The 25,028-nt window shown below is 44.2% G+C and overlaps 1 protein-coding gene across 1 annotated transcript in view; it reads left to right on the forward strand.

The window, feature by feature from the left end:
• The window catches only part of LOC138528587 (uncharacterized), a 1,521,057-nt gene extending 1,503,543 nt beyond the window's left edge, over nt 1–17,514 (forward strand). The window contains exons 21-22 of the mRNA XM_069640364.1: nt 14,303–14,358; nt 17,432–17,514. Of these exons, the coding sequence (XP_069496465.1) occupies nt 14,303–14,358; nt 17,432–17,466 (91 nt within the window). The 3' untranslated portion in view covers nt 17,467–17,514. The remainder of the gene's footprint in view (nt 1–14,302; nt 14,359–17,431) is intronic.
• Nucleotides 17,515–25,028: the final 7,514 nt, after the last annotated feature.

The following is a 25,028-nucleotide window of genomic DNA, read 5'->3' on the forward strand; positions in this document are numbered from 1 at the left end:
GTCCTTCCGACAGGGTTTTTATTAATGCCTCCATCGCGCCGCCGTCAATCCCACCTTCGTCGCCACTTGGGGAAGTACGAGGCTTGAGACAAGGCGAGTTGCTGAAATAATATTTATTTCTTGTATAACTCAAGACCAAAAGTCAATTAACTGAAAAGTCCAGGCGGTTTCCTTCATCATGGGTTCTTCTTCCCCAATGCTTTCCTGATAAAGGGGACTGTCTCCTAATGCGTGAGAAACGGATAGGCCCACCACTCTGGGCTGACTGCACTCTCGGCCTCGGCGTCCTGTGGATATGACAGACAGCGTTTGTTAGAAACGGCAGGCTTTTGTTTTCCACCCAGGTTTCAAAGCCCCACCAATCAGCAGTGTTCATGTCTGACTCGTTTGTCATTGGTGGGGAAGCCGTTGGCCCGCCTCCCTTAAGGCTGGGATTCCCCACCATCACTTCCGCCTGCCCCTGTAGCATAGTGGGAAGCCCTACGGGGCTTTCGCCAGTGCCGTTGAAGTGCCGCCGGGGCCCGAGCACATATGGGCAGGTCCGGACGTCTGAGGCTCCACCGACCTTGTTCGCGGGCTGTGCCGGCTGCGTGCACTTTCCCGCTCCTATTCCCTGGGTCTGCCCGACCTCCGCCGCGGGTCATGTCGGCCGCGGGCACTTCCCTGCCACTGCTCCCGCCCCTCTCCCAGCCCGGGCTGGCGACTCCGGGACGTCCGCCGCACTGGGTTGGGATTCCAACATGGTAAGTAACTACCCATGCTGCAGCTCTCTGCTGCGGTTCTGCTTCTGCTGTTTTTGCTGGGCTCGTCTTCGTATTGCTCCCCATGTCCACCCGTTCCCTGGGAGTTGACGGTTCCATCCCCCCTGTTCGTTGCAGGTACCTCCTCACACTCCCGCACTCGCATCCCCCTCATTCTCCCTATCTGTTGTTACGCTGGCATTTATGGCGGTGACCTTCACTAATTTATTCTGTACCAGTTTCGCTTCGTCTGCCAGCCTTTTTTGTGCTATCTCCTTTTCTCTCTCTTTGATCCTCGTACAGTGGTGCACAATTATGCTCTGAATTTCAGGCCAATCCTTGGCTTCTATCCCAGCTATCTTGTCCAAGGCCTTCTGTACCTCCTTCGGGAGCCCTTTCTTTATTATAAAATAGAACAAGGCGGTGGATTGGTTCTACGCCGTACCAGTTTCGCTTCTCCATAAGTCTTGCACCCGCAGTATGAATTGCGTAGGATCCTCGTTCTCCTCCATTGTACATTCCATTACTAAATGTAAGTCTGGAATATCTGGAAATGTGCGCCCCAATGCGTCCGATACTTGTGCTCGGACATTGTTGAAGGGTGATCCATCGTGGCGGTCACAACTCATTGTTACTCTGGGGAACCCCGCCTTCTGCCACACAGCATCCGCCTGATCACAGACGGTGGACACTAGCAAACTTTTTACATCACCTATCGCTAACGGTACTCCTGCCGTGTTCTTTTCGAACGCATGTATCCATTTCCCTGCCCCTCCTGCAAGTGGGGGGAGGAGTTTCAACAGGTTGTTTTTGTCCATTTGGGCCCACGGAATATAGTGTGGCCTACCTGCTCCCTTGTGTATCAACGGCATCTGCAACTTATGCTTCTTTCCTGTCTTACTTACCGTCCCTTTCTTTGCCTTACTCAACAGCATATTCCCTACTCGCTGCCTTAATCTACCCTGCCACCGTGGGGCTGATCGTTCATCTAAGTCATTGAAATGATGTGGCAGTGAGGATCCCACAGCTGCTACTCCTTCTTCGTATTTGTCTAGATCACTCTACACTTCTTCTATTTCCTTTTCTTGCTTGCCATTCTCCTCTTGTCCTTCTCCTCGCTGGCTTTCTGGGGTGGCTGGGCGTATTATTCTTACTAGTTTGTCATTCAGATGGAACAGGAATTCTCCCGATCGGCATTTTTTTTCCCGCCCTTGTGATGTGGGTGTTCCCTAAGATAATATGGACTGCGCTGGTCCTGGCGTTGCTGGTGCTGATTCCCCTGTTACACTTAGCGGGTGTGTGAGGTCTGTTAGGGACAATGTTGGTACCTCCCCTCCCCCTGGCAGCATTTGGCCCCTGTCGCACAGTGCTCTTAGCCGTGTTATTTCCATTTGTGCATGCGCTAACTGAGGATCTAAATCTCCGGTTAATCGCGCTAAATTTACAGGGGGCCTCCTTTGTCATATGATGTGGCGCCGTGGCAACCGCTCCACTTGGGGGAGTGGGGGGCGGCATGCTGGTACATACAGAGGTTCGCTGTATCCTACTGCTGGTCCTGTCATTAAGGGGTATATTTTGGTTGTATCATTTTCAGCTGTGGTCATTGTGCATTCACCCTTTGGTGTCCCGCTTACCTCTTGCTGTGTTTTCTGCTTTTCAATTACTTTTTCTGTATTTACCTCCACTGTGGGGGTAACTTCCTCGAACATTCGCCACAGGTCCAACACTTCCCTTCTGTTTTGCAACTGTTTTCCCTTATATCTTGCCAATAAGTGTGTAGATACTAAATCTAACACCCTTTTATCAAACGATCCCTCCTCTGGCCAAATTGGTGTCACACTGTCCCCTTTTATCTCCGTCACCCATTGATCGTGGTATTTCTGTATCCTTTCACTATATAGTGGGAGATGTTGGCAAATGTGAGCTAATGGTGTTACTCCCCCCATGATGGTGTTTCTCCCTTTGCTTGTGTGTACACTTGCACCTGAACCTCCCTCTAATTTCGTGTGCAATATTTGTTATCTTGTCTCAATTTCACACCCTTCAACCACCTTTCTCCTTATTGTAGGTCAACACTATATATATATATATATTAAGCGCTTCTTACTTATTGACAGTTATTGTGCATCAATATTCAAAATCACCTTTACAATTATTGCATTTTCAATTCCAACATTTCACTTTTGCATACATAACCCCTTACTGACAGATCACATATAACATCTTGACATACGTGACAATGATGAACAACAAAAAGACATATAACATATTTTATCCCCTTTTTGTTCCCGTTACTAAACACTTTTTACCCCGTTCTACTCTTCGCATTCACGCCCCACCTCTTACACCCCTTCTCTTTCCCAAGAAATCTTTCTTACACAGAAAAAGAATATTCTAAATACCTACTCCGAGTCTACTAAATATACAAGACCCCTACTATTTTCTCTTTATCTCCACTTATTTATCTGTACTGGACAAAACAATGCTACGCGGCGCCACCTTCTACCCCGTTCGGGCTAAGATACCTCTTCTCTTCTTCTTACTTCTCACAAAACCTAATGGCCATACAAAGGATAGATCAGAAAAGCCTCAGCATCACTCACACAGCTCCTACTCTTGGCTTTACCCACTACCACCTGTTCCCCAGTTCCCTTATTTTCCCCCTTACCTTTCCTTGGGAACTTTCACAACCGGCACTCACGTGTTCTGTCGGGTAATCCGAGGGTCACTGTTCCCGGTCTGACCGCAGTCAGGTCTGCACCCCAACCAAGCCGAAGCCCGCCTCGGCGAGCAGCTTTTACAGTTGGGTATTCGTCAACAGGGAACCCTTGACCCTTTCTTGTAGTGCGCACAGGCTGGTCGGCTGCGGAGGCGATGGTTTTGCTGGGGGGCGTCCCGGATCTCGCCGCATGGTGCAGGCCTTGAGGCACCTTTCCAAATCACGTCGCAGGGGGTCACCAAATGTTTGTGCCCTCCCTGTCTTTTTCATGCAAAAGATTAAACACACCCCAGACGGGGAATGAGGTGAAGAGAGCAGGCTGCGAGGGTTCAAGGCAAGGTTTATATAGTTAAATGGCATTCAAAGATCTCTGTTGCCTCTGAGAGCGCTCTGACCAGATTTAAGGTTACAATTAATTTTATAGGCCTAATGACGCAACTAACATAGGGTACTACGTTGGTCCCGGATTGGACAGTCCATACGGTGCCCATGGTGTGGGCGGCATCTCTTCCTCCGGGTTGGCTGCTTGGTTGGCGGGAGGATGGACGTCAGGCATCTGTGCTCCGAATGGGTGAAGGTCAGGTCACTGTGAAGCAGGGTGGCCACTGGCTAAGCTAACATAATATATTCTTAAAATGCATGCACTAAATAATAATAGTTTGAAGTCTTTGAACAACTCATCATGTCTCTATAAACTTCACACATGTATCTACACTATCAATAACATTATAAAGGCCTTAGGTTAAGGGTCTTGAACACCATAATAACACTGGTCGAAGTGAGGGTCTGTGTTCATAAGAATCTTTGGTATGTTGACATTTGTTAGTGGTAGACAGCGATATATTGCAGCAGGGGTCTAATGTTAGTTGGGGATCTGTTGGATGGGCATCATGGCGTGGTCAGCGGTCTGAAACATAAAAGGAATACCTTGCATGGGCACAGAATCACAATGGCAGTAAGTTTCCACTGGCGAGGGTGCGGGGGCAAGGACACGTTTGTGGAGATGAACATGCTATGTGCTTAGCTCATGCTGGTTCACATGCAGGACAGTGATCTCAGAGGAAGAGTGATGTGTTACATTTATTATTTGTTGCAAGCACCTCCGGCTTCAGCGTGAGAATGGAGCCGCAGAGTTTTCCAGTCAGAGTGGAAAGATGGTGGGGGCCATGTGCCCTGCGTGTCTGACCGTTGCGAGAAAGGAAAGAGAAGCGTTTTGTACTATCGCAGTGAGGCCTAGTCACCAAGATGGAGTCGAAAGGGGGTAAAAAAATGGATGCCCTGTGTCCTGCACGGTGGTCCCATCTACGCGAATGTTAACCAAACTCGACATCGCATAAGGGCAAGGGGCGAACCAACCAATGGAGGCACTTGGTCCGAGTTTTGTACTGAGACGTAAAGGATGCGAGGGGCCTGCTGGCCCCTCACTCCCACACAAAGGTTTGTTATTGTTGCTACTCGTGCACTTTTATTGCTCATTGGATTGATTACTGTCTCCCTTTAGAAAATGGGGGCAATTTCTGCCGTATGCCAAGAGGCGGTATGGGGTTTTGTTTGTATTAATGATATTAAGAAATGTAACTAATACATGCACTCAAATATGTGGCTCAGTGTTCAACACGTCCACTGGTAAATTATCAGGACCGCAGCCTCTCCCACTTTTCTTTGAGTTCAGAGCATCAAGGACCTCCCTAGCCGAGAAACACAAGGGCAGATACCAGTCCTGCTTTAAGGTGAAAGTGAGAATTTGGAAATGTTCCTCTTTTCCCAGTCCGCTGTACACAAATTTACCATACAGCACTAGGAATTGTCATCGATGGAGTGAATCCTACTGTGCCTTTCCATAGGTGACAATTTTCCTAAATGTCTTTGTTCCCACGTTTCCCCTGTGGCCCTTAGTTCCTGCCAACTTAAGTCAATTGCAGCTGTCTATGTTAACTCAATTATATCCTTTTAAACAGCAGATCTATGTAATGACAGCTATAAGATTCCTTTTTGGCTTTTCTACAGTCTTTACTATATCGCACTACCAATTTGAAGATGCCGGGGTTATCTTTTGTGCGCATCTTACTGATCGTGTAATTAGCGATCTAATCAGATCCACCAAGATATCGTAAAGAAGAGTCACACCTACAGGACCATGGGTTCTTTCCACTTGGAAGTCACAAAGGAAGTTATAAATTAGTTGACAACATTTCAGATAATAACTTAAGCTTAATATGTGGACTCCATTTAAGGTTACAGTGGGTAATGGTGGCATTATGTTATGAACTTACTTAGTTATTTTAACATTTTGAGAAACTCAATATTCAAAGTAACTATTAGAGCATTATGATCGCTGTCCAAACAGTCAATAAACTGCATTTCCCTTAACATCTGCCACGTAAACTTTTACTAAATCAATAGGTTTGGCCGGGAGTTCACCATTTAAGCGGCCATTCAAACCTCTAAATCCTCTTTCTAGAAGCAAGGAAGCCATTTGAAGTGCATGACCATGGCGTGAACTGATTAGGGTCGTCTTCATCAAGAATACAATTTAGACAGCTTAGTGGTTCGATGTGTGCATTAGAATCTCCTACTCACATTATAGTGCATCAAGGTCCTCAATAGTATCAAGTCATTTCTCTAGACATGCTAGGGTGACATGATAGGGTGGCATCCAATGTAGAGCACTCAAATGCATGAATATAAATGTTGAATAGGATTAACACTGAACGGTCTACAAATACATCTTCAATATTTGTATTTCTGAACAATTGGTATCTACCAACTCGACTCTTGCATTTAAGTCAAATTTAACCCATGAAAGAAGACATACACTAGGTCTCCCCCTCACCATTTTTCAGGACGGAATAACATTGCCCACATTTCCTGCAAAGTAATAATGTGTTTAGAGTCTAACAATAAATACCAGACTGCATAGACACATTTTTCGAGTGGATCTGTGTCACATTCCATGGCAAGATCCTCAAGATACAGGGCTGATGTTAAGATTTGGCCAATCCTGAGCAAGTTGGCTGTCCAAATGGGATAATATATGTCAGGAGACAAATACCACATTCGCCTTCCGATCTTTCTCCGACATTTACATTTGTTCAACAGCTCTAGCAATGTGTAACTCTTAAAATCACTTTATTTTACTTAAGAAAATAACCTTTGCTTTCTACAATGTGTCATGTCGTACCAGTTTTTTAACATATTACTGCTATGTGGCTCCTTGCCATTCCATATATTTATCTGAAAGTACAGGGGACCCCACACTCTGGGTCAGGGTATTAGTATACTACTAATGTTGGAAAAAAAGGATCCAGAGGATACAATTGTGAAAACAAGGGAATCAAGGAATTTAATTAGACCTGATCATTATTTAAATATCAGAATTTTAATCATGATTTAATCATAGCACTCATAACAATTTTACATCGCAGGAAAGAATTTAAGAACACATGATTTTACATACAATTCATCTCATTCATACACAAGCGTCCATTAGCCATTCATACATACACAACAATAACACATATAAGCTAAAACTTTTATCCTAAAAAAGTCATAACAATTGATTACTTATTGTCTTCATTAAAAAGAAAAAGAAAAGAAATATATAATCAATATATAAGAGACCACAACAAATTGCCCAGGTGGTCATGGGTTGGGATGGGTCACGTCAGTGTCCAAAATCGTCCTCATCTCTGGTTTCTCAACCGGTTTTGACGTATTTAACTTTAATTGAGTTATGTCTTCATCAGGAGATAAACAATTACACTCTGAAAAGACAGGGAGACATGCATGCATGAGACCCCATCATAGAGTCACCAAGTGGGGAGAACCCCCAATTGTCAACCAATTGATATTTACTAAAAATAATTTAAAACAAGAAAAACAGCCTGCCCCCAACCTTGTGCCGTGACTACAAGGGGGGTCTTTGCATTGTTTTGACTTTTTTTGCACTTTGCATGTGCATTGGTGCACTCTTGTTGTACTGGAGAGCATCACGCCATCATGGCTGAATCTGACAGTATTTCCTTTATGGAGGCACAAATAGCTGAACTCATTGAGGGTCCCTCATTTTTTGAAAATCTGCAATTACCTATACAAAATCAAGGATCCACAAGTGAGACACTTTTGAGACTGAAAAAGAAGCAATTTCGCACCGAAATGCACAGACACGTACTGAAGGAATATTTAAAATCAAGTCATTCCACAGGGGTTGCAGGTGAAAATTATCCCATGCCTCTTTCTAAATGACAATGACTATAAGATAGCGTTTAGCCAAGTTGCTACAAAATGTAGCCGGGACCTCTTGGTGCTATCTATTTAACAAACGCGTTAATTACAGAAGCCAAACTACAATTATAGCAGATTGAAAAATCTTTTCTAGTGTTTAAGAATTTAACAACTGAAAAAAAGACAAATTAATTAAATAAAGATATTTCACTCTTTAAAAAGGAACTGGTATATCCGTACCTTGCAGAAGATTTCAATCCTCAAACTTTTTGGAAAACTAATGTAAATCGGAATACAGGCCCCAAAAAAAGATGGGTTACGTTTTCGGACACGTCGTCCAGTAATTCGGGCAATGAAGATTCTTATAATCAATCTTTGGGCGACCCCCCTTTTGGAGGAAGGGGCTGCCGAAAAGGCCGCAGAAATGCGACCCAAGGCCGGATGTCTCGTGGAACGCCCATACAAAACAACCCCAGACAGGAAATGACGCATCGGGACTTCCAAACACGCAACCGACACGCAACCGAGCCTACAGATGGTAAACGAAACATTACCAATCATGTGTTCTTAAATTCTTTCCTGCAATGTAAAATTGTCCTTGCCATTCCATGCCATTCCATGGGGTGGAAGCACCTTCATGCACTGGTCCTGGCCAGAGAGTTTTGCAAGTGGGTGGGGAGTGTGGCGTAGGCATATTTTCAAGCATATAGGTGTTCAGGCTCCTGCTCCCCTTTGTAGCATCCACAGGGTGAATGCCCGATCAATTGGACTGTCTCCCATCAACTATGTCTCAGGATTCTTTTGCATATGTGGCAATGTTTAAATATTTTTTCATGACTTTTGTTTTTAATTTACCCCTGATTTTTCATGTGATTTTATAGCCTCCAATTCTTTGGGTGCAGGGAAAAAAAACAGAAATAAACATAGTTGAAAGTCATAGTGCATATATGAAATGATATGATATGATACGTCATTTATAACGCGCCTGTGCACAAGTGTTGCTAGGCGCAACAATACAAGGGAGGGAAGACAGAGGGAGGAAAAGACAAAAGATCTTACTAGGACTTGTGTCATTCAGATCGTGCAAGTACAAGAAGTGCAAGGGGAAAGGAAGGGGAGAGGTTTCAAGGGAGGTGTGAGGGGGAAACAGGGCAGCAATGCTCTGAGTAAGTGCAGCCAGGGCAGCGCGGCTCTGGGTAGTGCAAGGAGTACAAGGGACTGTAGGGTTACACTTACAGCCCCTAAGTGCGTGGTAGGCCCGGAGGCAGTGCAAGGGTGACTGATCAAGAAAGAGGCTGGGACCCAATGAGACTCTGAGGGTAGCCAAGCAACCAGTCGGTACAGCAGACAGGTAGGCCAGGTAGGTCCGCAGGGGTGGCGAGAGAGAGAAAGCAGAGTAGAAGAGGTACCATTTGGGCTAGTTCCGGAACTTCAGGTGGTCCGGCACAAGTTTGCTTGGGGCAGGGAGGCCATTCCAGAGCGAGGCACGTGCTGAGGAGAGAGATCTACCCCCCACTCTCTGCCTGGAGAAGCATCTAAGTCTTAGAGAGTTAGAGGTAGTTGAGCAAAGTACTAGCAAATGAAGGTATTTTGGAAGAGGGCGTTGGAAGTAGTGCAGACCTCGACCCCCGAAAGTGTTGTGGACAATGCAAATGGTCTTGAACTTGATCCTTGCAGCCACCGGCAGCCAGTGCAGAGATTTCAGGGCTGGATAGATACCGTCCATGGCCTTGAGGCCAAGGATAAGTCTAGAAGTCTGGATTAGTTGCAGAAGGCAGAGAGTAGAGGAAGGCAGATTGAGAAAGCAGCTTTTGTTTTGCAGTAGTCCAGCCTAGAGAGAACCAGGGCTCTGGAGACAGTGAGATTCTGCGGGAAAGTGAGAAAAGGAAGAGTCCCTTTGAGGAGGTGCAGCTGGTAATGGGACTTTTTGGCAAAGTCCAAGATGTGAGGAGAGAAAAAGAGAGTGGAGTTGAAGATGACACCAAGGTTTTTTGCCTCGCAGGAAGGTGATGGAAGAGGGTCCAAGGCAGGCATGCAGAGTGAGAGAGGGAAATCAGGGGCAGAGGTCCCAATGAGAAGGATCTCTGTCTTACTGGCATTAAGGCAGAGATCGCTGGAGGCCCACCCATCCTGAATCGCGTATAGACAGTCAGGAGTGAGCCAGAGAGGAGAGGAGGCTGAGGGGAGCCTGAAGGAAAGCTGAGTGTCATCCACATAACACTGAAAGTTAGAGGAGAAGGTAGAGATCAGGTGGGCTAAAGGGGCCAAGCAGATGTTGAAAGACCAGGGTGAGAGGATAGAGCCTGGGGAACGCCACAGGTAGAGAGAGAGGTGGCAGAGAGAAAGGGACAAAGTTGGAGCTGGGAGGGGCGGTCCAAGAGGAAGGAGGTCAGCCATTCCAGGGCCTGATCCATGATGTCCAGGTTCTCAGAGTTGATTGATCAAGATGGCGTGGTTGACCGTGTTGAAAGCAGAGGAAAGATCAAGGAGGATGAGGACAGAAGGAATGTGTCATGCGTTCCCCTGTCTGGCGTCTGTGGGAGCGCTGGCGGGCTCTCCGCCATTGATTTTCCCATCACGTTTTTAGACGGCCACACATCGCTGTGTAGTCGTTTACAAAATGGCCACCGTCGGGAGGTACTTCCATTCAGTCCTCCCGGCGACTGGCGCGTTTCATCCATTGTGCCTTGCATGGCTTTTGGTTAGTATGCTGTTGCTCCCTTGGCTTTGCTAAGCCCTTGCACTGTCAGTCCAGGTTTCTCTCTTTCCTATTGTGTATTCTATTACATTATCCCTTTGTGCCTCACCGGTCTCTCAGCTCCCCCTCTCTCTTAGTATGCTCTCTCTCCATAGTCCACATCTGACGGCTGTCAGCATTTCCTCCGGACACCGACCCTCAGCACAGTCCTTCTCTTCAGTGCAGTGAGGTATTTCTCGTGTTACTCTTTCATCTCTCATTGTGTATTACTCTTTCTGGAACTCATCAGCACTCTACCTTAGGACATACAAAGTGGTACCTTTCCTGCCTGAACCCTCTACAACAATCACACGTGGGACATCTGCATAAGCAGGATTTACCTCATTTCTCTATTCTCCTGAAGTACTGTCACAGGTTTTTTGTGCTTAAGCAGGCTTTTTCCCCGGCCCGGCTATCTCGCGAGAGGGGTCACTGGTCTGCTTGTTGTTCATGTAACCATTGTGACGGCTTCCCGAGGCAGACCATACCTTCGTTAAAAAAGGACTATCGCAGAAAGAAGGCACCAGCAATCAGCTCCAGCAGCTCAGGTGAGGAGTTGGGGGAAGATTCGGATTCCGTCAGCGAGGTTGACAGAATGCTGGAATCAAGGTTAGAGAGCAGATATTCACAGGTGTTCAGAAGAGTAGTTTCCGTGTCTCTGGCAGCTCTGAAGGCAGACTGATAGTCATGGAGACAGCCAGCAGATTCGTTATATAATGCATGCTGCATACTTGTATGTAGTACATACAATACAAACAGAGCCTACAGAGATGCCAGTGTCCCCAGGTTTAAGTGAAAAGCTCAACTGCACATTCATCAGGACAGAGGGAAAGGCAGTAGTCCATCTCATCCCCAAGCTTCCATCACATGGATGTGGACACTGACTTTTCTCTGCATGATAAACACATCTTCCTGGAGCAGGTATTCAAACTAATAAACTACCATACTGTCATTACTGTCATTGGAACAGGTTATCTCTCTGGGTAAGGTATGCCTCCACTGCTGCAGCTTTAGCCTAAAGAGCTATCTTAAATTGATGAGAACCTATGACCTGCATTTTACACATACATTGCTGCGAATGGGTTTTAGCCCACTGAGAAAAGGTACCGAGCATACTGTGACCAGAAGGTTAGGGCCAGATCTTTACTGCAGAAACATTAACCATCTTACTGAGAAGGGAACATTTCATCGGCTTGCTAAAAACACATACATCTTTCCAATAGGAACACAGCCCAAAAAGCTGAAATCTGTGACCTTAAGGTTACAAACAACTATGTGAAACAGAGGTTTTGGCAAGTGGTGTGGTTAGGTTTTTTCGATATGGTGATAAGGTAGGCCTGCACTGTATACACATGGACCTGATGTAGGGCTATGTAAGGTGAGGGAGACATATTGAATAGGACTGTTTTCTTTTGCACATACTGTGGAACAGGACAACGTTTGATCTTTTATGTGATATCTTCATTACTTTGTTAAAGAAAGATATTATGACCCTAAATTGTACTAATTTAATCAACTACTTAAGGAAGATAGGCAAAGAGGTCTCGGACTGATTCAATCTCCGTAGAGCCATATGTATGTGTTCTTTATTCCATAGAGGAACCCACTTAATGGACACAGGTGGTTTCCCTTCTGCTGCACAACAGTAATCTGCGTGTAAGCATGACTATTTGACAGCTAATGTAAACAAACACAATGCCCACTTTTCCCACCTAACTGTTTTATTCACACTCGGGGCTTTACTCTTAATTAACTTTAAAAAAAAGTCTTAATGGGAGTGCACAATGCATAATGACCCTCGACTTATCCACCAATGTACACGAATGTTGGCGTGAAGCAATGATGTTGTGTCTTTGGTCATGCTAGACAAGCAGTTTATGAGTATTGGCTGCAGGGATGTGCCAAAGTCCGGAATGCAATTTGATGTGAAGCCAAAAGTCAGGACTGGTTGATTCTTACACATCTGAAATGGGCCAAATTGAGATCCTGTCCCATGGTTTGTAGTACATTCAAGGCTTATTCACACAGCAGAAAACTGTGTGTCATGGGAGGATGGTATGACCATCAGGGCTTCCGTAATTTATTAAGTGAGTGGAAGATGTCTTCCACTGCAAGAGAAGGCGACTTGCAATGGAAGGAATGGGGCACACAAAGGGCATCAAAGGGGAGCAAAAATGAATGTCTGCAAGAGAGTAAAGTGGCCCAGAAAGACAAAAAAATACTCACGGAAAAAGTGAGAAAGGTGAAAAACAAGACTTATAAAGAGAGAAAAGGGAAGAAAGAGGGGGATAGGAACATTGTGTGAAAACAAAATCTGGGCAATGATTGCACGTGTGAGAATAACATAGTTAAAGAAAGAGAGAGGTAGAGAAGGAGAAGCAATGGGCAGTTATATGGAGACATGGAGCTAGACAGAGGAAGCAGAGAAGAGGGGAAGATGCAACTTGTACCCAGTGGAGGAGAGGAAATAAAGATGGGCGAGCGCTAAAGATCATCTCATCAAGAAGGGGGCAGAGCCCATGCTCTAAAATGCAAATGAGAAAAGGCTGTTGGGCCCTTGGGAGGTGAGGGCAAAACTTGGCCCTTATGCTGCAGACTGTCTATACAACTGTTCTTTACCCGATGGCCAAATTCACTGGGATTTGAATTTGTGACACACAGATTACCTTAAACTCTGCAGAAAAGGGGAAGAGGAGGGCTCATTTAACTGAGCACCAGAGTTCCTGTCCTATTGAGAAATTGAGACATTTCTTGGTATGCCATTACAGTGAGAGTCATTTGTTTTGTCGGAGTTTGCCTTACATCTGAGGTCATTTTTAGCAACATCAGCAAGATAAGGACTGCTGAAATAATACCTCACAAAAAAATGGTTTAATCTGACCCAAGCGAATCCTTCTTTCTAAGGCAAAAGCTTGTAATGAAATCTATGGCCCAACTCCCTGTATGAGGAGATTAATACTGTCCTACAGGTTCACAGTAATCCATTTCTAAATACATTTGAGAAACTGGCAGAGGAAATTCTGCGGTCTTATGTTTGTACAATGCAAGAGCTTATGGAAAACCTGTTGCAGGTTAAAAATTCCCTAAAAAGAAATGATTGGATCAGAACTATCTCGGAAATGCGCAGTCTGAAAGTTCACCAATCTTTGTCATTGTTGAACAAGCCACAGGGGATAATAATGCGCTACCTGAAGCATTCTCCTAGACTTGGGATTGTAGCTGATTTCTTAACATTCGGGTCGAATATTTTGCCCACAAGAGAAATTCTGTACACTAAGCATGAGGACCTATATGCTGATAACCTGTGTACACGCTGTGACAGACAGTGTGTTCAAAATCCTAGACATGTCCTTATTGGATGTGTGGGAAACAAGGAACTGTGAGTCAAAAGATTCATGAAATTTGTAGATAGGGACTGGTGGTTGGACTCACAGTCATTTTGGGAACGGATGAATGTGGGTCACAAGATGCTTCTAACGTGGGAATCACAGTATTGAAAGAGCTTAATTTGCTCTTTAAGTCGGCTTGAGTTATGAGAATTGATCTGTTGGTCTTATTCCGGTCCTGCTTGATCTTGTTAAAATTGGAATCACTGTATTTGCTTTGCAGGAAGATTGTTCCGCGTCTTGTGCATGTTATTTGAAATTGTTCTGTTTAATGTTTAGTTTTTAATTGTCTCTTTTGTATATATGTTTTATTGGCTGTAACACATTTAAAAAATATATATATAATGAAATCCACCCATTTTAATGTTTATGAAACTCAAAACTGAAAGGCTGTATTGCCAATTGTAGCCTGCGATAAAAATGTAAATTGTGACCCAAAACAGGTCAATGTGGTGTAGGGGAACAACATGTCTGAACGCATTCTCGTTATCTCTAGGAATGGCGTCCTCCTGGGTTTTCTCTGCACATCGCGCCAAAGAAGCCAGACACCGGGTAAGGTTACATTTGGATAGCTAATCATAAATGATTTTTTACATTCAGGCCTGGCTGGCTGCTGTGTTTGCATGAGAAGCACTACTGAGTCCAATATTTTTGCAAAATGTAAAACATGCATCTAGTCTGCTGTGGCATGAAGTTTCCACTGGCATGACCTTTTACCCGAATCATGTTCTCCTGATGAAGATAGACAACTTTAAGGACTTTAAGGATCACATTTCTTTGCAGGCATGAGACCTTTGGGTTATGTATCTGAGCAGTCTCCATATGGACTCTCTAAATTCTAGGTGGGTTGTTGAACTCTTCGTTGACCAGCAATAACAGAAAATACACCATAGTGTCTACACACTTACATAGTCAAAACATGAAATACACTAATTATAGAAACAAAGACGCTTCCAATTCTTTGAGTTTGAGTTTGATCAACCACAGTTTCCCTCCATAGCACCAAGGTTTTAATTAGAATCTCGAAGTAAGTCTTTTCTCAGCTTTGGTACGCTCTCATCCAGATGTTAAATGAAGTTGGAGAAAAGTAAAATCTGCTAGATGACCTAAAACCATACCAGCTACTGGTAGTGTGCCTCCGTTTGAAGCATGAAGCAGGACTACTGGAGGAAAGAAAAACGATGGTGAAAAAACAGGGATCACATACCCCTTCATTTAGCCAATGGCCTCTGTGACAAACACACTCTTAAACACTATAAAAAGATTCTGCAATCCTTCCTGTGTGGCTACAAGTCTTTTTCCATCAATGTAGCTGGCAAACGAGTTCATCAATTCTTTTGCGGAAATGATTACTTTGATATATGAACATTTGAGTGATCTAGATCTAACCTGACCCTCTAGATAGTAACCTGACCCTCCTAATCCAGTCTCTCCCGAAACTAGTTTTGAGCTCGCCCCAGTTTCTTCATGTCTTCTGGATTTAAGACCTACTAATCATAACAATGAATTCTTAAATGCAAGTCTTGCCAATCGTCAGGCCTACATTTTAAATGTCATCACTACATTTGTTTATACAATTACATTTATTTCAACAGGCCAGAGAAACCAGTTCTGACCATAGGTTTCTTGAATTCTTATTCCTCCTTCACAAGGCTTTTTCTCGGCCCTCTAAACACTTTGAACAAATCTTAGGTCTTGTAATCTGACTGCGAATCTGCAAAATCAACTTGTCACACAAATACCACAGATTGAGATAGATACTCGATTCAGCAATAAAGCCCTGGGGAGTTAAACTAATTTCAGAGGACGAGAGGCAGGTGACCCCTACATCGGTATCACTCATTGGAAAACAAATCACTGACAACGTTTGTCATATGGTTTTATCTTACATCAGAATGCCTGTAATGTGGGACATGAATTAAGAGTATAAAAAGAGTAAACCCAGTAGAAGCGGAAAGATCTGTCATCACAGGCAGTCTGATGTAACATAAAACCATATAACAAACTTTCTCCAATGAGTATCAGTACAATCCGCCTGCGAAACACTGATTGTCGAGGGCTGACAGTCATGCAGTAGGACTGTCTATCTTAATGTTCCTTTTCTCCCCTTGGGTAGAACCCTACTGTGATGTTATGACTTGGTGTTTATGCTTGAAGGATTACTTTCTTCGGTAACAGGGTTTTTGTACCTCTCACATTATGCAATTCAATCAGTGCCCCTGTGACAGATTAAACTAATAAAACACCCCTTAAGATCTTTCTTCAACACAAATGTCAAGAGAGTTCACAACAACTAAACATGACCTCGTAGTGGAGCACACATAACAGATGCATATCTGTTATTTATTTGATGTTATTGTTAAAGTGTTTGGGAACAAATACATCATACGGTGAACCCACTTCTTGCGAACTAAGATATGACATTACATTCTTATATTTTTTTGGGTAGCCCAGATACATTCTGGAGTGTCATACAAACATATAATTGTTCGTTCATGTTTTTAACTGTTCTGCAAGCCAAGCGTAAAATAAAATTACGGGTACCCTCAATTAATATTTAAAGCCAGGGCTTGTAGAATGAACACTTCTTGGGACATCCCTGTAAATAAGTGGACTCCTTGATTTTTTACTTCTATAAATATATGTATTCCCATGCAATAATGTTTAAATATTGTTGTAGGTAAAATATCAACACTTCGTAAGACTAATAAGAAGAATTATCAAATGTTCCACCAGAAATGGTCACTTCTCAATATCATTTTGTTTGATTCCACGCAGCCTTCAGTTTTTAATGTTTCATGTTTAACCTGGGTCCTCGAACACTCAGTGGTATAGAGCACTTCTATTATCATGTCATGGTACAGGATATTTATTTCAATAAAATCCCCCATGGTGATATAATAATGGCATTGTATGGCAAATGCTGACACAAGAACCAAAACTGTTGGCGTTGGTAATACGTGTTGCAAATTGCCCCCTTCATTTACTGGGCAGCCTTGGGTATATTCAATTTGTGAACTCAGTTGTGTTTACCATAAGAAAACAAAATGAAGATCGGATATGGTAACATCTTCTCCACTTTAACCATTCCTATGTTTGGGAAGAAAACATTTCAAGAAAGAGAGTTTACAAGAGTACTGTTTCTAGTGATGTATGAATAAAGCATGCATGTGCTTCTTGAGGACAGCTCCTATGGTTTTTGTAAAAGATGCTATGATGCATAAGTTCATATAACCGGTGTAAACCATTGAAGATGCAGCAGCATTTTGATGACGGTGCCTGCTCTAACATAACATGCCATGTCAACATGGATGGTTATATGACAAAACAAAACTGGAAGCATATGATGCCACCAACACCATATTGCCACGGAAAGCAGCACCCATTGCCTTTGGATGCAGGGACAAATTGCAACTTTGAATAGGGCAGCAAACGGTGCAGCTTTCGTTCTTGTCAATATGGAATTTAGATTCAAACCTAGCACGCCCCTGTTTGCAAACAGCTTTGAACCTATACCCAGACCTCTTTTTTGTTTCAATTTCTTATATGGAAGTATTGGGATGCCTGACAATGTGCATTCTGTGTGGATTCCTAGCTAACTGTCCTGCTTTTCCCTTTGTTACAGGAGGCAAGGCAGTAGGTTACAAGCGGCTCAAGTGAACAATCTGGAACACATTGAAGACGAAAATAAAGAAATGAACTATAACTAAACATTCTCGTATTTAAAGTCCTATTTCGTGTAGTTTTATCTCGATTTGAAAATGTGCTCACCATGCTAATGTGCCGTGCTGATTGGCTCATCCAGTGAGGTTTTACTAGGGAGATTTACTCCCATACAAGGAACTAGCTGTATTGCTTCTACAAAATCTATGCCATTAACATACATGCCAACATTCTGTGACCAAAAATCTGTAGGAATCTTACAGTTTCAAAAATAGTCTGGCGAGGAGGTAATGATAGGAATAAGGCACGTCAACAACCCATTGTTATTGAATGAGCACGCTGCCGAGGGTGCATTCAATGATAATGAGGCGCCTGCCACGCCTTCTGCCACCACGCTAGCTTGGGGGAGACCTTGAAAGACTCCCCCGAGCTGGCGTGGTGGGAGGCTAATGGCGCCTTTTGTTAAAGGCACCCGTGGTGGAGGGGCGCATTTAGCCCGCTGCCGTGGGCACCTTTTACATCAAAAGCCTGCATGCCGCACCTTCTCCCGCTATGCCAGCTCAGGGGAGCCCTTGAAAGACTCCCCTGAGCTGGCGTGGTGAGGGACTAAAGGCGCCTTTTGTCAAAGCACCCGCGGCAGAGGGGCGCATTTAGCCCGCCGCTGTGGGTGCCTTTTACATCAAAAGCCTGCATGCCGCGCCTTCTCCCGCTACGCCAGCTCGAAGGAGCCCTTGAAAGACTCCCCCAAGCTAGCGTGGTGGGGGCTAAAGGCTCCCGGGGGCGTGGTGCCCCGGGCTGTCGCCCGTTCCCCCCACCCCCCAAGGCCGGCTCTGCACCAGAGGATGCTGATCTTGCTGTGCCGGGCCTCAGGCAACCAGGCCAAAAGAAAAAGAAATCGGTATTTGTTGCCACTAAATCGGTAGGCGTTAGGACTGCTTACCGCCTAAATCAGTAGGGTTGGCAAGTATGCATTAAGCAAGAAGTTTTCACGAGGCAGAAATGTGTTCTGGTCAGAATGATACAAGATTTGAGCAATATCAGTTTAGATTTTGGAGGCATAAAGTGCCTTATGTCATTGGCGCCCGACCAATGACTTCCCAGTATGTAAAAGCCTGAACCTGGCCAAGTTTATTGGGCTTGTTTTTGCTGCACGGAGGGGTGCACGGAGGGGTAGGCAGCGACTCGGGAGTGATGAGGAGGGGAGGGCTGCATGCTGCTGCTCAGGGAAGAAGCATAAGGGTGTAGTGCAGGGATTCACACTCATGGGTGCCTCATAGCTGCCATGTCTCCTGTGCAGCTTCACAACAGCAGTCACCATGATGAAAATGGTTCCATGTGTTTACATTATTGCTTTTAGTTTGTTGTGTATTTGCATTTATTGTGTAGGCATTGGTGCCGGGGCATTGTTTTTTTTAAATGTACAAATGCGAGGAAACTTCTCCGTTGTCGTCCCCTGTTTTTAAATTTACATCCTTTAGACTTTAATATGTCTATTTAGTTTGCATAAGAGAAATGATGCCTCTGCGTTGATGCTAGTGCAACATTGAAAATGCACAACAATATAAAGACCTGCCACCATGCAGATGCCACGTCTCACCAACCCACATTGGCCAAATTAACAGACTTTAACCAGTGACGTCATTCTGGCAAAATGCCAGGGGTAGCAAAAGTGACATCACACGACCCATGACCTGTGATGACATCCCAGGAAGTGATGGCATTTGATCCGACCCCCAAGCGACGTCACAGGAAGTGATGGCACATGACCTTCAGATGTGTCTAAAACCCATGTTTCTAGGCGCTCTCATTTTAGCTAGATATAAGAACCGAGGCACAGAGGGAGGTGTGATTTGTCCACAAGCATTTGGGGAATGTCATTTTCCAGATTTTACATGGGGCCTATATGTAAAATATACATAATGCAGTACTTGTAAGAGGGTAACCAAAATCTCTAACACAGTCTACAGCTAGTGTATGAAACATCTATAGATCAATGCAAACATAAGTAGTCATTATCTGTGGCATTGATGTGTTAAACAAGCCAAAAAAGGACTGACCTGGGGAGGCATGCGCTGTCTGTTTACCCAGGAGCAAAATGTTGCACGAGCAAGCCCTAAAATTAAATCATAGACCAGGATTTAGTATCAACAAAATTCCCTGGTTATACATGTCAGCTACCATTACGATAGAAGAAACCTATTGTGTGGGTATAAGCTGAGGCCATCTGTATCTATGTGCATTTATGTTTAAGTTATGTGACAAGCAACCAAATGTTGCCCGCCACAACCCAGAGCGGGACATAACACCTTAATGTCCTAGGCATTGATTCTTCAAAGTTTAAATGTTTCACCTAGCGTAGAAAGAAGGCGGTGGTGCCTGATCCCCAAATGTGCCAGCCACCAGTGGTGGCTGGTGAGTTGTTTTATTGGAGGGTGTAAATATTTCCCACAAGTATGCAATTACGACCTAGCATAGCAAGGGGGCCCAAACTAACGAAAACTGGTTTGGGCGGGTCAGGGGCGTTCTTCCCCCTCCCATAAGCAAATGTTTTGAATAATGCGTTAAAATGGTGCATTACACAGCACACTTTCTGTGAAAATTTGGGTAAAGGCCTGCCACTTTAGAATCGGTTGTTTAGGGTGCAGGGTAATTCATGAGAAAAGTACAATAGATGAAAGTCACCAAAGGTGCACCAACATAGGCTAATATTCCCATATAAGAACATACTCATGTTCGCTGTGAGATGTTTTTTGTAGTATAATTACTGGCACTAGGCACAACGCAGGCTCTGTTAATATATGCCAGTAGTACTATGTAAGAAAATACTCCCATTGGTCTGGCCATTAAAAGTGACATGTCACAATAAGAAAACATGTTCAAACTGGTTTCAATGTAAGCCAGTCTAGACCCATAAGAACATTTATCATCCTTGCTTCATCATAAATGCTCAGTTAATAAAACGTTATGCTACAGTAAGAAATATACAGGCTGCTACACAGAAACTTCAGTCTAGTGAGGTAATACTACTTATCATGCTTGCTTTATCAAAGATGCTGAGTAATACATGTCATCCCACAGGAAGCAATGGCTAGACTGGCTGTACCAAAATGCCAGTCTAGCCAAGTAATGACACACATGAAATTGGCTTTGCCCGAAAATACCAGTAAAACATGCAAAGTCAATAAAGTATGTGTCAAAAATGCTCTAGTGACCCCCAGTCTCCCAGGGCCTTTGTAGGGCATCTCCCTGAGATTAGACCAAGAAAATACAACCAGCTAGGGAGGAAAAAAGGTAAGTGCACCATTTTTCGAGAGCGACAAAAGCTTTATTTTGTATACAAAAGATAAAACAACACAGTATTACAAATCCACTTCCAAAGAGCTCTCTGATGTGTTCCGCACAAGATTCAGGTTATAAACGCAAGTATCATCGCTCATGACGCACTCAGTATACAGTGTTAATCCCCCAACCTCATTGACTGCCGCCTATGTGCATGCTAATGATTACATATAGCCCTACATATAGCCCATCCTCCAATTTGTTCCGCTGTCTTCTCTCTCATCTTCACCAAACAAAAGTAACTTTGTTGTCCATCATGGAATACTGTAAAGCAATTGGTTAGTGTCAACTGGCACCTTCGATCCTAACCACGTGACATGCACCTGGTTATCAATGTGACCTCAGTGGGCAATTTTGAAGTCAGGCTGATCCATGCGAACAAAGCAACCTTTTCTCATCCCATACACATCGGTGCCACCATAATACCCTCCCCACTGTTTATCAATCTTAGTTCTCCTTGGCACAAAATGTAGATCATGACGTTCTCCACTTTCCCCTTTGTCAGTTCCCCTTCCCAAGAGTAAACCTAGCGTCCCACTAATTAATCCAATTAATTAAGGATTTAGGGCCCATTTCCTTGCACATCTGGTAGTTCAAATACAGAGGCCATCATCCTGGGGGGCGCTAGTGTCCTAAATCTTGGTTCATATTTTGGCAGCCCAAGACATCTGCATTCGATCCCAGGAATACGACCTTGGTACTAGGCCGCAGCCCTTCACTTCTTCGGCTGCACGTATTCCTACCTAATTGGTTCAAAGGCCTAACTGATGTGGGGGTCTATGCATGTTCTTTGCCATGCCTAAAATCAGGATGCAATGGTGAAGCGAGAGATAAGCCCTTGTTGTTTTGTGTTTCATGTGAAAACACGGCCTGCGAGGATTCAGGCCTACTCGTAAATGCGATGTTAGTTTGTTTTATACCTATTGTGCATATGAACATCCTGTATCCTACATAATTCAATTACATAACCACTGGTTAGTTTCCCCCTTTGTGATTTCCCAATCTCTCCAATTGTCTCCTTCCACAACGCTCCCCTCTCCCCCTACACCTTACCATGTTAATCTCTGTGTTTTAATATATTGTTTGCAATCTAAATCGTCTAGGAGGGGCCGTGGTCTGAATGTGCATCCCAACATACCCCACTTTAGTGAATCCTTCATCAACTTACTTATCCCTTTCTCTCTGTCGATCAGCCTCATCCTTAGGGACTCATGCTCTTCACACATGGTGTAAACCACCCCTATCCCGTGCATACTTTTCTTGGGTGCATGTGAGGTATATGCAGTCCCAATCTACCAAGTGTTCAGTATAGTTCTCAGGATCTGGTGGCAGTAATGTCAGTGTCCCTGGGGGGTGAAGAGGTCATTCAATTCTGACCATGCATGGCTTAGCTAAGTCCTTAGTTTGAACCTGCCCCTGTTTTCTGCCCAGGAGAGCTATCCTCACCCCAATAGTAACAATAATTTTCACGCGACTCAGGATAGTCTTGACACAGCATCGCAGCCTCATTGGGCACATGCAAAACACCACCAACAGGAACACCATGATCGGAACCAGTATCTTCATCAGAGCCCCAAGCCAGGGCGGCGCCGCTGAGAACAATGTGTTGGACCAATCTTCAGGTTGCATACCTGCTTCATTTTACATTCCGGTCTTCAGCTTATGCAAGGCTCCTTTGATATGCGCCAGGGAGCCGCTGTCTGCGTCATTTGGGGGTATGTACGTGCAACATGACAACCTGATCTTCTTGCACACGCCCCCTTCAATCCCTTTTAAGAGATCCACAACATATCTGTTCTGGAGTGTCATCAGCCGGATCAATCTTAGTTCCCTTTTGATTGTATTAAGGGCTTGTTCGGTATCATCCGCCAACTGGATCACCTCCCAATGAACAATCTGCAGCCACTTGGCTTTCGCTGCAGCATGGATTCCTGCAGCCATGAGGGATGTGAAAAACACTTCCGTTTTGGTAAATAGCCGATACTTATCTGGGATTGCTTTGAGCAGCTTGGACGATTCTTCCAACAGATAGTTTGATCTCTTCCTTCTCAATAACTTCATCAACCACTTGTTCTTCTTCACTTGAAGGGTTTGATAGACAGTGAGATTGATTGCGCCACCTCTCATTTGGATGCTATTGTCAAGTGTGCTTCTGGCATCACCAAGATAGCTGAATGCAGGGTTGTCAATGCACAGGTGCCTCGCCAAAAGGGTGGGAGATGCAGGTATGCTTGTTGACCACACACCCAGCACATGTCCATCAAGGCCGTTGTTCCTTTCACAAGATCAGGAATTAACAATGCCTTATTGCACTTCATGTTAGTGCCTACTGGAACAGTTCCATGCCTTCAAAAGCAAAACTGGTATTCATCTCTTGGGTGTACTTTTAGCAGTGTTTCATGTGCTTCAATCCACATTAGTTTAGATGTGTGTCCAGACCATTGAAACAGTTCTTGTTAATATTCCATATGACTTCTTCTCCGAACCCTGCTAACTCCCTGCCGCACAGCTCAGCACCACCTTTTCCCACCTCTTTGATACGAACAATACTCCATCCAATTTCAACATGTGCCAGGGCTTGCATTGAGGGCCACTGTTGTCCTTCGCACACTTCTCTTCATCTTTGTCCGTTAGCACAACATGTACTTTGTATCCCTGGAATAGTCTGCTAACCCAACACAGTGCTAAGTGCACTAGACACTGGGCCGCCAAGGGCGATATCTCCTGCGTTACTAACATTTTGGGTGCTCCCGACGCGTGGGTGATGAGGGAACAGACATAGCAACTCCCGTTGTACCTTTGTTTCCCCACTGAGTTCATATAACTGTACCACATATTGTTAAACTACGAGTGGTGAACATTAGACATTGTATCAAACACTAACACGTTGTACTGGTAGTACTCCTTTTTCTCCTCCAAACCCCTTTTCACTCGTATTTTCAAATCCCATAATAATCTATTGTGTATTTTCATTTGTTTGAAATGTATCACAGTGGTTAAGTATTCATTACTTGATTTTGTAGCTGTAAAAACTGTCGGAAAATTTAACATATTTACATTGAGGTACATTCTCACCCCCCCTTTATATGGCCTACCCATTTACAGTACCGAATATGTATATAAACAACCCAACGGCAAACCCACACTTATGTGGATACAAAACGGTCCCGTAATTGTGCACAGAGCACACATTTTCAACATTGTTCCACAATCTAGCCATTTGAATAAACATGGTGCCCTACAAAAAAACCCAGAAAAATAAATACAACAAAAAAAAGAATATGTCCTCCCATCCGGCCCACAACACCACGAGTGATCTGATTGGCTACTCGTCGCCATTTGCCAGCCAACCGCAAGCCTTCCTTGTCTCGAGCCTGTCTGGAGCCGTCGAGCCTAGGGCCACGACCCCTGCTTCTTCCATGACACCCATCTACCTAACTGGGTAAGTGTCCTGCTATTTCACCACACAGCCCCTCCCTTGCAGCTCCTAATACAAACTTTTCTAGAGTTCTGACTGCACCACTGTTCACCCTACTAACCCTAAGTCCTGCATCATTTGAACCTACACGGCTTCCCTAGCCAATTTACAAACTTTCTTCTCATCTACTGCCACAGCTACCTGACTTCCAAAGCCACCCATGTACACAAGCCTTCGCATTACAAGATGTACACATGATCTAGAGGAAAATAACATACTGCATTGTATCTAATTACGCCACCCGCATTAAGGTATGTGCTAAACCAGTACTCTGGTCTACGCCTTACTCTGCGATACGTAATCCCTTGACTCACTAGATCCTTATCCTGTATTGCTGAACTACTGGTTCAAATTTTTGCTGCACTGTGCCTAAATTCTCAATGCCTAATTTTTGCTTTACTAGATTGCTATGTACCACTGCTATGTAATACTGCCTTATGACGCATAGGGGTACCCAGTGTCTCACTTTTTGTTTACAGCAACCCTAACAGCTATTCCAGCAGGTATAGATCCGCGCCCATATACTCTGTAGTCATTATTGAGATTAGACTGTTGATACTGCCTATTCTGTATGCCCTTAGCAAAGTCAAATCTGCCTATTTTGTTAAACACAGTAAAAGTAGAATCTGCCTCTTCTGTATGCCCCTAGCAAAGTGGAATATGCCTATTTTGTTAAACACAGTCAAAGTAGAATCTGCCTATTCTGTGAGCCCTTAGCAAAGTCGAATCTGCCTATTTATGT

Source organism: Ambystoma mexicanum, chromosome 7q, assembly GCF_040938575.1.
Source record: "Ambystoma mexicanum isolate Mex_15411 chromosome 7q, UKY_AmexF1_1, whole genome shotgun sequence".
Classification (NCBI taxonomy): Eukaryota; Metazoa; Chordata; class Amphibia; order Caudata; family Ambystomatidae; genus Ambystoma; species Ambystoma mexicanum.